Below are 15,224 nucleotides of genomic sequence, written 5' to 3' on the forward strand. Positions count from 1 at the left end.
ATGGGTCTTGCTAGTAGTTGTGTTCAAATTTTGGACTATATGAAAAGAAAATTATGTCCTTTTAATATAGAAAAATATGAAAAGAAATCTGAATCTGAAAAAAAAAAATATAGTGAAGGCTAAAAGTTGTAAAGAAAATAAATAAAAAAAATCTAGAACAACTCAGACTCACTCATTGGTACATTTCCTAGTTTCTACTAGTTCATTCTTTTGTTTCAAGCATCTTTGAGTGGTTCATTACCTTTATGTTCTTCCTATGAAAACTACAGCTGCATGTTATTATGTGTTCATCATTCAACTTGAGTTTTGATTTTTGTTTAAGTATTCATAATCTAGAGTTATTCCATAGGTTCTCTTTGTGTGCTAGCTTTCGAATTGTGCCTTTCTTTTTCTTGCCTTTTTCTTCTATCTTCTTTTGAATATTGTCATTTTTCCTCCATCACTTGATGTTTACCTTTCTAATTTGAGTTTTTCTAGTTTTATTTGCTTCCTAATCTTCTTGAAGTCATTTGGAACTTGAAACTTTTCTTTAGGCTTCTTGCTTGAAACTTACCACTTCTAAAGTAACATCTTAGGTGTTGGTGGGTGGGATAGTAGAAGGTTACTTGCATACAATAATTTTGAGGATAAGGAACACATTTGAGAGAAGCTAAACACTTGCGAGGAGGCATAACCAAATTTTCCCGGTGTCACCTTGTGCTTGTCCCAAAATTTTGGAGTTCATTTTGTACTTTTTTTGTTATTTTGTAATTTTTCTTTTACTTTGATGTTTGGGAAAATGTGTTTAGTGCAATCCCATTGAAACTTTGTAATAACTATCATGTGTTAGTTGTGAAAGTGCGTCAAGGGACTCTAAGTATCACTTGCACTTTCACTTAGGTATTCATCTATTTTATTTGCTTTCTTAGTAGTGACCTTTCTTTGGTCAATAGGAGACTTTTCACACACAAATAGGGAAAAAATGTTTTGAAGTTTCTTTCAAGGAAAATTTTATGAAAACTATCTAAGGAATCTTTGGCTAGGAAAAACTTGATTTTTAAGTTTATCATAGTAACTCATATCTCTTTCTTGAGAGTGAACTTAGAGAAGTTTTAACACTTTAACCTTGTAGGAAACTTCAAACTTTGAATACCTTTTATGAAAATATTTATCACTCATCTTTTGAGAAAAACCCTTTGCAAAAATATTTTCTCTTTTAAAAAAAATTCAAAAATGAGTGATCATAGACACCATTCAAGTGTGCATAGTAGTCTTAGGGACAAGGGAGTGAATATTCGAGGGATGAATACCGAAATACAAAAAAAAAAAAGATCAATGAAAGAGCAAAAACCATGTTTGCTCGATACATGCATCGATAAGAAAAATCTAAGAGAAAACATGTAGAGGGGGTCTAGTAAAAGAAGAGATTATCATAATGACCATTATTTCCAAAGAGAAAGGCAGAAACAAATAAAATATGAAAAATATAAAGAAATGAAAGAGTTGGTAGAAAAAGGAAGCAAATTTATAGATGGAGAAAAATAATTTATAAGAAGAGAAAAAAGTATAGAGAAAAAGTACAAGCTCTTATTCGAAGAAAAGAAGAGAAAGAAATAATACAAAGTGAAGAGGAATAAAAGAGAGAAAAAGAAAGGAAGAAGAGATGAGAGAAAAAGAGAAGAAAGAAGAAATGTTAGAAAAATCAAGAAAAGAAGTAGAGTTTCTCATAATACTCCTTACAAACATGGTTGAAGAATCCTCCTTACAGACATGGTTGAAGAATCCGTAAAGGGAGATTACAATAATTTGAACTCTTCTTTTCAATTAAACCATGACGCTAACTCTCCTTTCCAAAAATTTCAAAAGCATCACTTTATTTTGTTATTACATGTCACAAAGCAACAACAAAAGCAAAAACAAAATGAAGAAAAAGATGTTTCTAAAACAATGACCCATAGTTTTCCTCAAAACTTTTGCAAAAATAATAATAGGAATTGTTTTGTTACATTCTGTTTTAAAAATAATTTTCTTAGTTTTCTTTTAATAAAGAAAATTATTGAAACCTTTTTTGTTATTTTTGAAGATGGATCTGATGAGAACCTAGAAGAGAGTGCTCCTACTGACCAAACTCAACCTCCTAAGAGAATGACTAGGAGCATGACCCAAGACCCAGGGCTAGGTCAGGATTCTTCAGCACCTAGCTTGCCCTAGAGGATCACGAGGAGTAAAGCACAGGCCTTGGGTGCTGAGCATCAGTTGGTGTCATTATTTCTAATTTCAGTAGAATATGGTGCCTTTAGCATAATAGGGGGGAGTGTGCTTATCACATGGCCTTTTAGGGTAGGTTTTTGACCTACTTTCTAGAACATAGGCTTATAGGTGCGACTTTGACCTTGGTCAATGCTCATAGCCACATCATTTTCCCCGTTTCCCATTCAATCCCTCATGCTTGTTTTTCCAAGGCTCCTTCACCTATAAATAGGAGGCATACCTCTTTGTATTTTACATGTTAATTTTGAAGAGAAAAGTTACTCTGCACAAATTGTGTGAGAAGTGTGTAAGGTTTGCATCCTCTCGGTTTGGTCTTATCTTGAGTGGTGTGAGACTCTCAAGTGTCGGCCCTTCACTTATCTTGGTGGCTAGCACACCCCAAGTGGCGTGAATCCCTCTTACAACCATTCCACAAGCTGCTCATCTTTCATTCTTTTCAATTCATTTCCATTTCATATATGTCTTTGTCTTGAACTCTTACTCTTAGTTTTGCTTTTGTTATATGCTCATAGTTCATCATTTGGTTCGGCCATGACCACCATTGATGCTTACCTTATTACCATTTCCATTCCACATTGCATTCCATCTATCACCTTATATTGATTTTCATCTTTGCATTTGTGAAGTGAACCTTCACACGTACTTAACCATTTGGTTAAGTTTGTGTCCAATGAGAATCTTCCTTAGGTTTTCACCATAAATTGCTAAAATCCCAACTCTAAGTAAAAGTGTCACCATAAAATGGAACCATATAAAAATCAACTCACATCAGGATCTTTGATCCGGGAGGAAAATAAAAATAAATGAATAAATAATGATGGAAGTACCTGAGCACCATTCCGATATGAGGAAAAATCCTTCTCAAGAGGGAGGCTCCGATGGAAAACCATCAAGTCACCACATCATTGACTAAGAACCATGGAGAAGATAAAACCTCATGGAGGAAGAACCAACATTTAAGACAAGAATATTAAAATATTTTCCTTCTTTTTAGTCTTTTAAAAATGTATAGGAGTAAATAAAAAAAGTAGAAAAATGTACATGAATTAGGATTTTTGTTGTGTAAAAAAATATATATACAAGTGGGCTTGATTTGGGACTAATTGAAGGTTTGACTTATGAGTCAAATCCCTAATTTGGGAGTCAACATGCAACCCTCTCATTACGGAAGTCAAAACTATAATTGGAGAGTCAAGGAGAGAGTCCCCATGGTCCAATACTCAAGCCACATGGCCAAGCAACAAGTGGATGAGTATTGGAGGTTATAAACACTTGACAAATCAAATAATTGAGCAATGAGGGCCTTGCTTTCCATGGAGTGACGAAAATACAAGTGCAGCGACCCTTTGCATAATTAGTCCCACTTTGCCTAGTGTATGAAGTGTTTTGAGTCTCTCCTCTTATAAATAGAGGCCTACTCCCCTTCCTTGTGCTCACTTTGTTAATGAATAAAATTTGAACTTACATAAAAGGTAGCCTTCTTGTTCTTAAAAGTCACTTAAAAATGAGATTATTCTTCTCTTAGGTTCTCCACCAAGGAACCATAGAAATGAGTACCTCTCATGTTTCTCTCTTGAAGCTTGGGAAAATGTTTTAAGTTCTTTTAAGTCTCTTTTTGATGCTTAAAGGGTGCTTCCATCATCCGCGCAACTAGAATTAAATTGAAGACTATATTTGAAATTTTTTGTATTAACAATATTTATTGTAAAGATTTCAAAAAATAGAGCATGAATATTTTCTATTTCAAAGAGTTTTTTGAAATATGTTTAGTGAAATAATAACCAGGTTAAATGTAGTTATGCTACAACTTTATAATTTAATATTAACTTGAAAAGAATTTGAAATTACATTAAAGATGAAAAATATGATAAAAGAAAGTTTCGATAATTAGAAGATACTATAAAGATTTTGTTTAAGGGATACCCATGATTTATTATATTAATTATAATATTCACTAATATTGATTTTGTTCCCATATATTATCAAAGTGACTTAAAGACACAAATAAAGATGAAAGACAAATTTTCCTTTTTGAGTATCTAATGGGAACCTGACAAAGCAAATGAACGAGATTCATGCTGATGATGAATGAAGTAGTTTAATGATGATTTAAAAGGAGATGTACAATGGGGAAAAATACTTCGAAAAGCAAATAAGAAGATACAAATGCTTTAAAACGCATATATGAAGATTCCTATTTGAGCGTCTAATAGGAAGGAAAAGATGAACCGTGTAGATATAGAAAGATACAAGTCCCAGAGAAGTTCAAGCCTTAACGAAAACAATCATACAAATGAAGAAAGTATTTGAAGAGAAAATACATATTAAAGACACACAAATTTCATCAAAGCCAATATTTTCATATTGAGTGTCTATCACGTTGAAAAATATGAAAAAAAATTGTACAAAGAATATCCAAGTCCAAATTTGATTAAAACTCCAATCTTCAAATCAAATATAGTTAAAGAAACATTTTGAAATATTTATAATGACTCAAGAACACCCAGATTACAGCAGAGCAAAACTTTCCATTTCAAATGTCTAGCGCATTTAAGAAGAAGATAAAGGTGGGAGATTTGAGCAGATATTCAAGTAAAGAGAATTAAAATCTCAATGATCATATTTGAAGTATATAAAGAAAAAATTTAAAATCCCTCACATTTTAAAGACTTGAAAATATGAATCAGAGTAAGACTTACCATATTGAGCAGCACGTTGAAGAAGAAGATCAACATGACAAAATTGATCAAGATATTGAAGATAAGAAGATTAAAGCCACAACGTTCATATATGAGGAAATAATTTTAAATTCCTCCCAAGTCAAAGACTTGTAAAAATCAATCAGAGAAAAAGTTTCTATATTGAGTGTCTAACAAATATATTGAGAAAGAAGAAAGCAAAGGTTCAATGATCACATTTCTGAAAACTATATAAAGACTTTGAAGATGAAGAGCACACTAGAAAACTTTACATGAAGAAAAACAAGCTTTCAATAAGTGGAAAAACATGATTCATAGTTGGGTGATTAGATTTGTGCAAGGAATCTATTCAACATTTATTTTTTGAATGTTCTAATGCTTTGCATATTTGGAGTTGAGTTTGGTAGATTTTTCTCATTTCTCATTGCTATTATAACTTTTTCTATTTGGATGATATGACATATGAGGAATTATGCTAGATATCAGGATAAGATTGATGTTTCTAGGGCTATTTCGGTAATTAAAGATTTAACTTGTCTAGTGGAAAATTCGCCTAAAGCTTCAATAAAGAATGATATGTTGGATTTCAACGTGATTAAATTTTTTGGTAATACTCGTACGGGTAAAGTTCTTCGTCCTCTTTCTGTTAAATGGGAGTTCCCTTCACTAGGTTGGGTTAAAACTAACACTAATGGGGTTGTAGGGGATCTTGGTCTTGCTACTTGTGGAGATATTTTCCGTGGGAGTATGAGGGAGTTTATTGGTGTTTTCTCTGTGTTTCTTGAAGTTCTGACTGCTATGGTTGTTAAGTTTTATGGAGTTATACATGTTATGGAGGAAGCTCAAAAGATGGGGCTTACTAATGTATGACTTGAACGTGATCATGCCTTGGTTTGTGCTGCATTTATTGCTAGGACTAATGTTCTGTGGATGCTTCATAATCGATAGAATACTTTTCTTAATTACTGTGGGAAAATCAGGTTTAGGGTTATTCATATTTTTAATTTAGGAAATGCATGAGTTGATAAGTTGTCTAATTTAGGATTTACTTATAGAGAATCATTTCATTGGTATAATAGGCTTCCATCTAGTATGTTCTTAGAATTTTTTATGAATAGGTGTAGTATACCTATGCATCAGTTTTTTTAACATATGGGTTTTGGTCTAGTCCCTCCATTTTTTTTTTATTTTCTTTCTTTTTTATTTTTTTAATGATACTTTTTTCATGTGATGACGGATGATTGTTGTTACTTGAAGTGTCAGCCTAGTTGAGATGTCAAGTTGCATAGTGATGCCTAACATGAAAGCTTTTATAAAAAAACACTTGTTAATGGTCTAATAAAAAGCTAAGAGACTCAAATTCATAAATATGAAAGATACAAAGTGATGGAGATCAAGCTCAAGAGGACATGGAGGCCAATCAACAAGATCAAGAAGAGGTGGAGGCACAAATGGAGGACGCCCATGGAGGTCAAAGTCCACCTCAAAGGATTACAAGAAGCATGTTCAAAGCTTTGGGAGCTAGAGGACATTTATTTTCTCTTTTTGTAATTTCTTTAGTTGAAGGTGCTTAGAGGGAAACATTAGAAACCTCTTTTGTTTTAGCATCTTTTAGGCTTTAGTTAGGAGCTTTAGGAGGGGGGGTGTATTAGTAGATAGGTGTAGGTGTAGTTTTTGGGAGGTGTCATAGTAGAAAAAGGTCACACCTCCCATGTGACTTGTTTTTGGTGGGAATTTCAAATGAGTTTATTTGAAATTTCCCACCTATTTTTCAGCACCTTAGGCTATAAATAGAGGTGCTTCCTTTGTAAAATTTAGATTGGAATTAATCTAAGAAAACTCTACTCAAATTTTGAGTGAACTTTGGAGAGCTTTGAGCCTTCTTCTCTAGTCTTATCTTGATGGATCATTGGAGTCCTCAAGTGGCGGCATCACTCTCATCTAGGAGCATTCCACACTTCTAGTGGCGAGATCATCCAACATTCTTCCATCTTCATGAGCACTCTCTTCTCCTTCCTTTCTTCTCTTTCTATTGTTTTTGTTAGCTTGTGTTCTTGAGTTTTGGTTTGGTGTTCTTGCTGTTTTTTATGAGTTTTGGTTTAGCAGTTTTATATTTCAGTCCATTCATCTTGTTCCTTTGCTTTTCTTACTCTTTTGTTCGGTTCAATTTGACTAAAATTGGTTCATCCAAATGAGTTTGGGATTTGGTACTAGTTTTTGGTGAGTTCTTGTCTTAGAACAATGATCCAACTCTAAGAAAAGTGCCTCTATAATGTCCAACTCAAGGTGATTCCTAAGAAGGTCAAGAACCTTTCTCTATATGGCTATTGGAATCACATCACAAAGAGCCAAAACAAATCAGGTTACACAATACTTTGTGGTAGACTCACAAAATCAAGAAACTAAAATAAAACAAAATACTACTAGAAGTTTATGACATATTTGAAATGAACATGACTTAGACAACATGGAATGGATTATAAAATAAAAACATAACAACAATATATTGTAATGAACCAAAGAAAAACATAATAATAAAGACTCAAGAAAAAAGAGAGCAGACAAACCAAATAAAAATAATTCTTATCACTCTTTCTTGGTGGTTCAAGAAGAAACAATGAAATTGAACCGTTTGAAAATAAAAAAACACAATATGGAAATTCAAAGACAAAAATAAGACAACTTAACTTGATTGTGATCAAAGCTCTTGATACCAAATGATGTAATCCTATGTTGAATCCATGTAGCTCTTTGTAATTTTTTATATATTGTGGTTTGATGGATGCTTTGAGTGGGTTAAATGGATGAAGAAAACTGAATGGAGAAGATGAATTTGGTGGGTGAATATAGAAATTAGAAGAGGTGAGGAAAAATCCTAAGTAATTATAAGCTATACACAAAACTAGTGCTAACAAAGAGTGTGCAAAAAGACAAATTATGCACAAACATGGGCAACTTTTCTTTATCAATTTTAAGCTAGATTTACAAGAGCAATGACACTTATATTTATGGTGCTAAGGGAAACCAAGGTGAAATTTTTAACCCTAAAAACTTTCCACTCCCATGGTGACAAGTGTCCTTCTCTACTTGAAGATAATCCACTCCATTCTCATGATGACAATAGGCTTTCTCTCATTGGAGCAAATCCTCTTAAATTAGAGGTTGACAAGTGGACCTTCTTAGTTGGTGGAAATCCACTTCATTGAGGGGATGACATGTGGAACTTCATGCCTTCCTTGCCGCTTCATGCTTTCTATTTTCCCTCTAGTAATTTATTTATGCACCCAAGATGGTCTAGAGTTCCATTGGGTCCAAGGAGGCCCAATTGTAACTTTAGCTAGATTCTCTTTTCCTATTTACACCCTACTCTAATTGGTCCAATACATGGCTCATAAAAATAAGCCCAATACATGGCCCAAGTACAAACCCAATTATGGCCCAAATACAGCCCAATTAAATTCTACACAAAAATTACCAAACTAAACATACTCTATACAAATTTACAAGACTAGGAAAATGAAAAAGACTCTTAGAAATGGATGCTCTAATCAAAGCTCTATCTTCTTCAATCTTCTTAGCCCCAAGTTGTGGTGGCTTGATGATCCTCCATTAGAATAGTTCAAGCCAAATATTCAACTCCATTATCAGACATTTACATACTTGGTTGATTTGAAATTCAAAAAATGACCGTGTTTCCCAACATCATTCAAGTTCTAAAGGCATGAATGGTGATTTCTAACATATCAAGCATTAATCTTTCAATCAAATCATATTAATTGAATTAAACAAGCATTTATAAATAACAATAACTAAGAAAGCCAATCCATTAAGCTTACAATGATTCTTTTTTTCTTTGAGGTCTTAGTTTTAAGGAGAGATTAAGACAATGTAATCAGGAGTGGTTTGTGTACTTAGATAACCAAGAGTGGTTGGTGTACCTGTTGTGATAATTTATTTGATTAGTGAAACCTCTTAAGCTTTGTCTTAATAGAGAACTGGATGTAGACTATGAGTTTAGTTAAACCAGTATAATCCTATATTGTGATGTTTTTGGTTGTTGTTTTCTAAACGGTTTAGACTGACTTACTGCAAAATGAATCTTAGATCTCTATTGAAAATGAATGTGAAAGTTATAAACTCTTCATGTGTCTTCTAATCATATAGAAGTTGTTCCACGTTTCCACATGTGTGTCTCTTAATTTGTAGAATGATTTTTGGAAGTTGAGATGAATTTGTTGTAATTTTTTTGTATAAAAACCCATACAAATTTGACTTTCTTAGTTTTAGCTTGAGCTTTTGTAATTGAGCTTACGAACCTAGTTAGAACCTACAATTAGGTCTAAGTGTACAAGTGATCAAAACTTATATAGGCTAAATGCGCTTTCACAAAATATATTGAGTTGATTTGTTTAGTTTTTAATTCTAGAAATTGTCTCTTCCTTTCTTTTTCTTGTAAATTTCAATTTTTTTTTTTCATGTTCATTTCTCTTTTGTGTTTTTAGTTCTTCATCCATGGAGAACTAATTCTTGAAGTTCAACTACAAAATTAATATCATATAAATTAAATTGAGTTTTGCACTATTGTTCTACATTGAAAGTTTGTTCTTATTCTCTTTAATGTTTAGGCATGCACTTTATGATGCTAAATGGTATTTTGATTTTAGAAATCAAATTAGGAATAATTGAAACTTGATTTGTTAGTTAAATACAAATTAGATTGAATAATATTTTGATTTCCTTTGTATTTTGTTTCAATGCCGTTTTTTTTATTGAATTAATTAATTGAAAAATTTAATTGTTCAAAACTTGAATGCGAATATTCGGATAACTATAAGAAGAGGAATTCCATTTTCAATTCTTGAATTTTTTTAATCATGCATGACCAATTTCATTGCATTTTAATATTATTGTATTTTAAACCCCCAAATTAACTTGTATTGTATAGGAAGGATATGAAACATTTAATACAATAAATATGGACCCAAGTTTCACTCTATATTATAATAAATTTCACTATATTCAAAATTAGTAATACACTTTCAAACTAATAATCAAAATTTTCAATTAACGATAACATTTTATATTATTGCTGTACATAATTTGTTTATTCATTCTTCACACTTACCTATTTGTTGAACAAAAGTATTGTACAAATGAAAGCTGCATAGCATAATGTAACAAATTTGTCACTAAAAGGCATAACAACTTATCGTGTAAAACTCCTCAGCATGAGACTTCCCGAAGAGGAATCTTTATTCTCGACGGTTGTTCAAAGGGTTACACACAAAAGCTTGTAGCTACTGGTGGCAATTATTGCATGAGCTCACGCCCTCGTTACCTGCCAAGACCAAATACTTGTCTTTCCTGGTCATGCTGGTGCATACAAACCCCAAAGCTTTGCATATCTCCTTTTGCACGAAATTGGCCACTTCAATTTTCGATTTTCCACCACCAAGACATGTTTGGGATTGTTGTAGCATCTCCAGAAATTTTATGGTATACGTAGGATTTGGATTCATGAAGTGGAAAAAGGGGTCTAAACATTTATACCCGCTTGCTGTTGTTCCATAAAACATGCTAACCTTCACATCAATAGCCACAGGAACAATGTTAGCTGCAAGCTCAGCAAACAAAGGACTAAACCTTAACAGATAAGGTTCCCTGCAAGTTGTTCCCTCAGGACACACCACAAGGTTTCCTAGGCTCAGCAGTTTGTTCATTTTTTCTCTGTCTTTCTCTCTGTCCCTTGTTAGCCTTATAGTTTTGATAGGAGATACGGTTTCACTTAATCTACTTAGACTGTATGTGACTGTGGAAAGTGGTTTACCTAAGACAATTGAAACATAAAGTGGATCAAGCAAGGTTCTGTGATTGCACACATAGAGCATACCCTTTTTCTTTTCTTCACTGTGGACCAAAGACACAGTGCTTTGGGGTCTTGAAATCGTGGTTCTTGTTCCTGAGAGGGCCAATATTGGAGCTGACACATTCAAGGGCAATGCTATGCCTATTGTAAATCTTAGTAGGCAAAGAAATAGTCCAAAGGGTAACCAAATGAACAAGACCAGAGAAGATACAAGAGTTGGCCTGAAAGCCAATCTTCCATCATGGAAGATCAATGGCTTCGGATACTTCTCTCTCGAAAGAACATGACAATTTCTGTTCTCATCAGCCAGGCAAACCTCCTGAAGAAGAAATCACAAATGATATTTTTACAACTCTTTTTCCTATATAATCCTTTCACAACAATTTTTTATATTAATAGTAACTTGAGAAAAAAAACATGCAGTTAACAATCAGTTAATTAGATTAAACAAGACTCCAGAATGCGCATGTCTTTGTTAGCTTAAAACTGTTTTGTTTAGCACAAAAAGACATGACATGACATGAATGATTTGATTATTTTATATATTTAAAAAATATCAAACCTTGAATTGTTGGTGAAGTTGCCCCTGGTCAATAAACTCAATGTGGTTGCTATCTACCATTCCAGTACACTTGTTGTTGATGTTTCTCCCTTTAGTGCCTCCATTAATTTTATATGAAGAGATTTTATTTGGATTGTTCTTCTCATACACTCCCAAAAAGAAACCACTGAAGGACTTCAACTCTCGTGCCATGACAGCTTCAACTCCTAAATAGTCCTTCAGGAAATTTTCAACCATGATTCTAGGCAATTGACTAGTGGCCACTGTTCTCTCATAACACATTAGAGCTTCAAAGATTTCCCCTCTAATATCTTCTAAGAAGAACTTAGGCAGAACAGCTGACCCTGTTCTGAATGTGTCCTTTCTAATGCCAAAAAAGCACAAAAAAACCATGATCTTTAAGCCAAGCTGATCTTCACCCACCAGCCATACCAAGGGGTATGAAAGAAAAAGGATAACAGATCTGAGTATCCCACCAGCTTCAAAAGCAACTAACATGAAGTAAGGGAACAAGGAAGTTGATCGTAACAGAGTGCCCTCAAAATCAAAAACTTGTGTTTCATTATTTGCCAGTTCTGCTTTCTGCTGGACAAAAGAAATGGTTCTCATTTTGCTGCAGTTGGGGTTCATTGTGTACAGAGGAAGGGAAAACTCCACAGTGGCACTACGACATTTAAACAGAAGAGTGAAGAGTGATGAGTGATGGACTTTCATACTATTGGTCCTAATGAATGACCTTTTATAAAATTATTAGTGGTTTTTTTATAAGATATTTGCATTTGCAACTGCATAACACATTAATATTTTATAAATATCTTTAATTAATTTACTCAGTTTTATAAAAAGGGTTAATAAAACTAAAAAGTAATGGAACAATTTTTTTTGTTATTATGTTTAGTGGAAATGAGTGAAATTCGTCTATTTTGATATTTTAAATATAAAGAGAAGTTACCAGACCTTTCTTACCACTACTCTAAAAATTAGGGTATACTCAGAGTTTATGTCATTTCATATATGAGTGAGTCCTTTTAAAAGAAGATAAATGGATCACATGGACCTACACAATACTTAATTTAAAAACAACTTAATTTATGAATTAAAATAACAATAGATCTTCTAAACCTATTATGAAATCCTTCATCCACTTAGGTTGTTTGGTGGCCCTTTCATGTGCATTGGGTTTTGTTGTAACACTACTCTCTGCCTTTTGAGACACTTTGCCCCCAAAGTGTGCCCCTGGTGGTGTTTGAATTGTTGGACATTCAATGAGCCTTAGTTGGGTGCGTTCAGTAGTGGTGTAGGTTGTATGGGCTACAAGTGGGGTGTGTTTCCGCATGTAAGGGGTCATTCACATTCATTGGACTCTTCACACTCTTTGGGCTCTTGATGAGGGTTTTATGAATTAGGGTTAGGTGTGTTGCTAGGTGAAGGGTGCTGGAGGAGGCGGTGGTGTGGGGCTCGAGGTAGAGGTTATAGAGAAAAGAGGTGTTAGAGCTACGTGGCACCGCGGTATAGGTTGCAGAAGGGTGTGGATAGGTGAGTGCATTGGGCCATTGTTTAGGGTTAGATGGGTTTTTACGTGAGGGGTTTTGGAGGGTGTGGCTCGAGGCAAGGTTTATGGGAAAAAGTTGAGTGAGGGTTGTATGGCTCCAAACAAGGGTTATGAGAAAACGTTGAGTGAGGGTTGCGTGGCACCATGGTATTGGTTGTGGCATGCGGTGTTGTCGGGGGGTAGTTGAGGAGTTTAATTGCGAATTATTGAATGGTTAATGTGTTAGAAGTTGTTTGAGTTTCATCTTTAGAAACACTTTCTGAAACACCTTCTGAAATCCTTTCTGAAATACTTTTCAAAATGCTTTCCTCGCAACACTTTCCAAAATACTTTTTGGTCTCTTGAATGGCCGAAGTAATGAAACATGAAAGACGGGATGGACACGCGATGAGGGTGACAACTGGAGTTCATATGTTACGACACTGATGCGGCGAGTTATCCGGTACGACCCTGAGTAACACGGTTCAAGCTTATGACTTGCGTGACGCTCTAGTGAGTGCTGGCGGTAGGGTTGAATACGTACCCATACCTAGTCATTCGGAGCAAAAACTCGATTGGAGCAATGACGATTGGCTTGGTCACACATTCTTTGACGTCTGCGATGAAGGTTTTCCTTAAGAGCATGGATAACTAGTGTGAGATGATGTAGTAATTCCACGATGGTGGTGCCCGTGCGTGGTGTGTGTAACATGTCCAAGGTGGTGGGTGGCGGCCTGCCGTAGAGCACGTGGAACAGTGATGTGCTTATCACTGAGTGGTATGAGCTATTGTGCAAAATTTTTGCCAAGTGCAGATATTGGTACCATTTTTTAGGGTGATTTTCGGCGAAGTATCGTAGGTAAGCCTCTAAGCCTGGATTGAGTACCTCTATTTGGCCATCCGTTTGTGGAGGATATGCTGAGCTGAATTTTAATGTGGTTCCATGTGCCTTGAACAACTCTCTCCAGAAGGTGCTGACGAAGAGGGGGTCTCTATCGGGAACTATTGTTTTTGGCATGCCATGGAGTCTACAAATTTTGATTGAGAAGTAAGTAGTCAACCGTGGAGCCGTGAACTGTGAGGGAAGGGCAACAAAGTGTGTGTATTTTGTTAAGCGATCACAAATGACCCTGATTATAGAGTGGCCAAATGACATAGCTAAATGAGTTATAAAATCCATGGAAAGGTCAACCCATACTTGATTGGGTATTGGTAACGGTTTTAATAATCCTTGTATTTTTGTTGGCAGATATTTGTTTAGTTGGTACGTTGAGAATTATTGGAGGAACTCTATAACATTACGAGTCCATCCGAGCCAATAAAAAGAGGCTCCTATGCGTCGAAGAGTAGGCTTGAGACTGAAGTGGCCGGTGGTTGGGGCTTCATGAAACTCTTAGATGATGCATTGTCGAAAGTGATTGGCATCAGGTAAAAAAATTTGTTGTCGGAAGAACAGTAGACCTTGACAAGTGGAGAATAGGCTTAGTTGTTGCTAAAATTAGTGCATGCACCTATCAATTAGTCCTTCACTCGAGCAAAAAAGTTTCTACAATTCATGAAAAAGCAAAGGAATGGGTGAAGGCACTACCAACATGATGGGAGTCTTGATTGTCTCTTGGTGGGAGAAGGCGTCAGCCACCACATTTTGTGATGTGAGTTGATTTTTATATGTTTTCATTTATGGTGACACTTTTACTTAAGATTGAGATTTTAACAATTAAAGGTGCGGACCTATGGAAGATTCCCACTGGACACGAACTTAACCAAGTGGTTAAGTAAGTGTGAAGGTGCACTTCACAGAGGCAAAGATGCAATTGCAGAATTCAAAACAAAGGGCACAAGGTAACATCAATGGTGGTCATGGCCTCCCAAATGATGCATCATACTCATGATTATGAGTGAAACCCAAGAGCAACAAAGAAGAGAGACAAAGAGACAAAAACATAAATGGAATGGAGAAATAGAAGGAAAATGGAATGATAAAACTTATGATGGTGGGTGAGAAATGTCACGCCACTTAGAGGGTGATGTGCTCCAAGATGAGTGTGTTGGTCGCCACTTGAGAACTTCCCAAATCACTCAAGATAAGACCTCAAACCTAAGACGACATAAGCCTCACTAAGATCTCACACAATTTGTGCAAAGTTTCTTTACTTCATTCAAATTCAACTTGTAAAATACAATGGGTAGGCCTCCTATTTATAGGTGAAGGAGCCTTGCAAAACAAGCAAGATGGGTAGGATGGGAAAAGGGAAAATGGGCAGCCCTAGGGTTTGACTAAGTTAAACCTGCACCCTAGGCTTGTCCTTCTAGAAA

At 34.9% G+C, this 15,224-nt stretch overlaps 1 protein-coding gene across 1 annotated transcript; it reads right to left on the reverse strand.

Moving 5' to 3' along the window:
* Window positions 1-9,994: 9,994 nt before the first annotated feature.
* LOC137826984 (probable glycerol-3-phosphate acyltransferase 3) lies at window positions 9,995-12,108 on the reverse strand. The gene is made up of 2 exons (XM_068633152.1): window positions 11,378-12,108; window positions 9,995-11,134 (listed from the first exon to the last, which is right to left on the reverse strand). The coding sequence occupies exons 1-2, from the start codon at window positions 12,089-12,091 to the stop codon at window positions 10,247-10,249; spliced, it is 1,602 nt and encodes a 533-aa protein (XP_068489253.1). The 5' UTR covers window positions 12,092-12,108; the 3' UTR covers window positions 9,995-10,246.
* Window positions 12,109-15,224: the final 3,116 nt, after the last annotated feature.

This window comes from Phaseolus vulgaris, chromosome 8 (genome assembly GCF_000499845.2).
Source record: "Phaseolus vulgaris cultivar G19833 chromosome 8, P. vulgaris v2.0, whole genome shotgun sequence".
NCBI classification, from domain to species: Eukaryota; Viridiplantae; Streptophyta; class Magnoliopsida; order Fabales; family Fabaceae; genus Phaseolus; species Phaseolus vulgaris.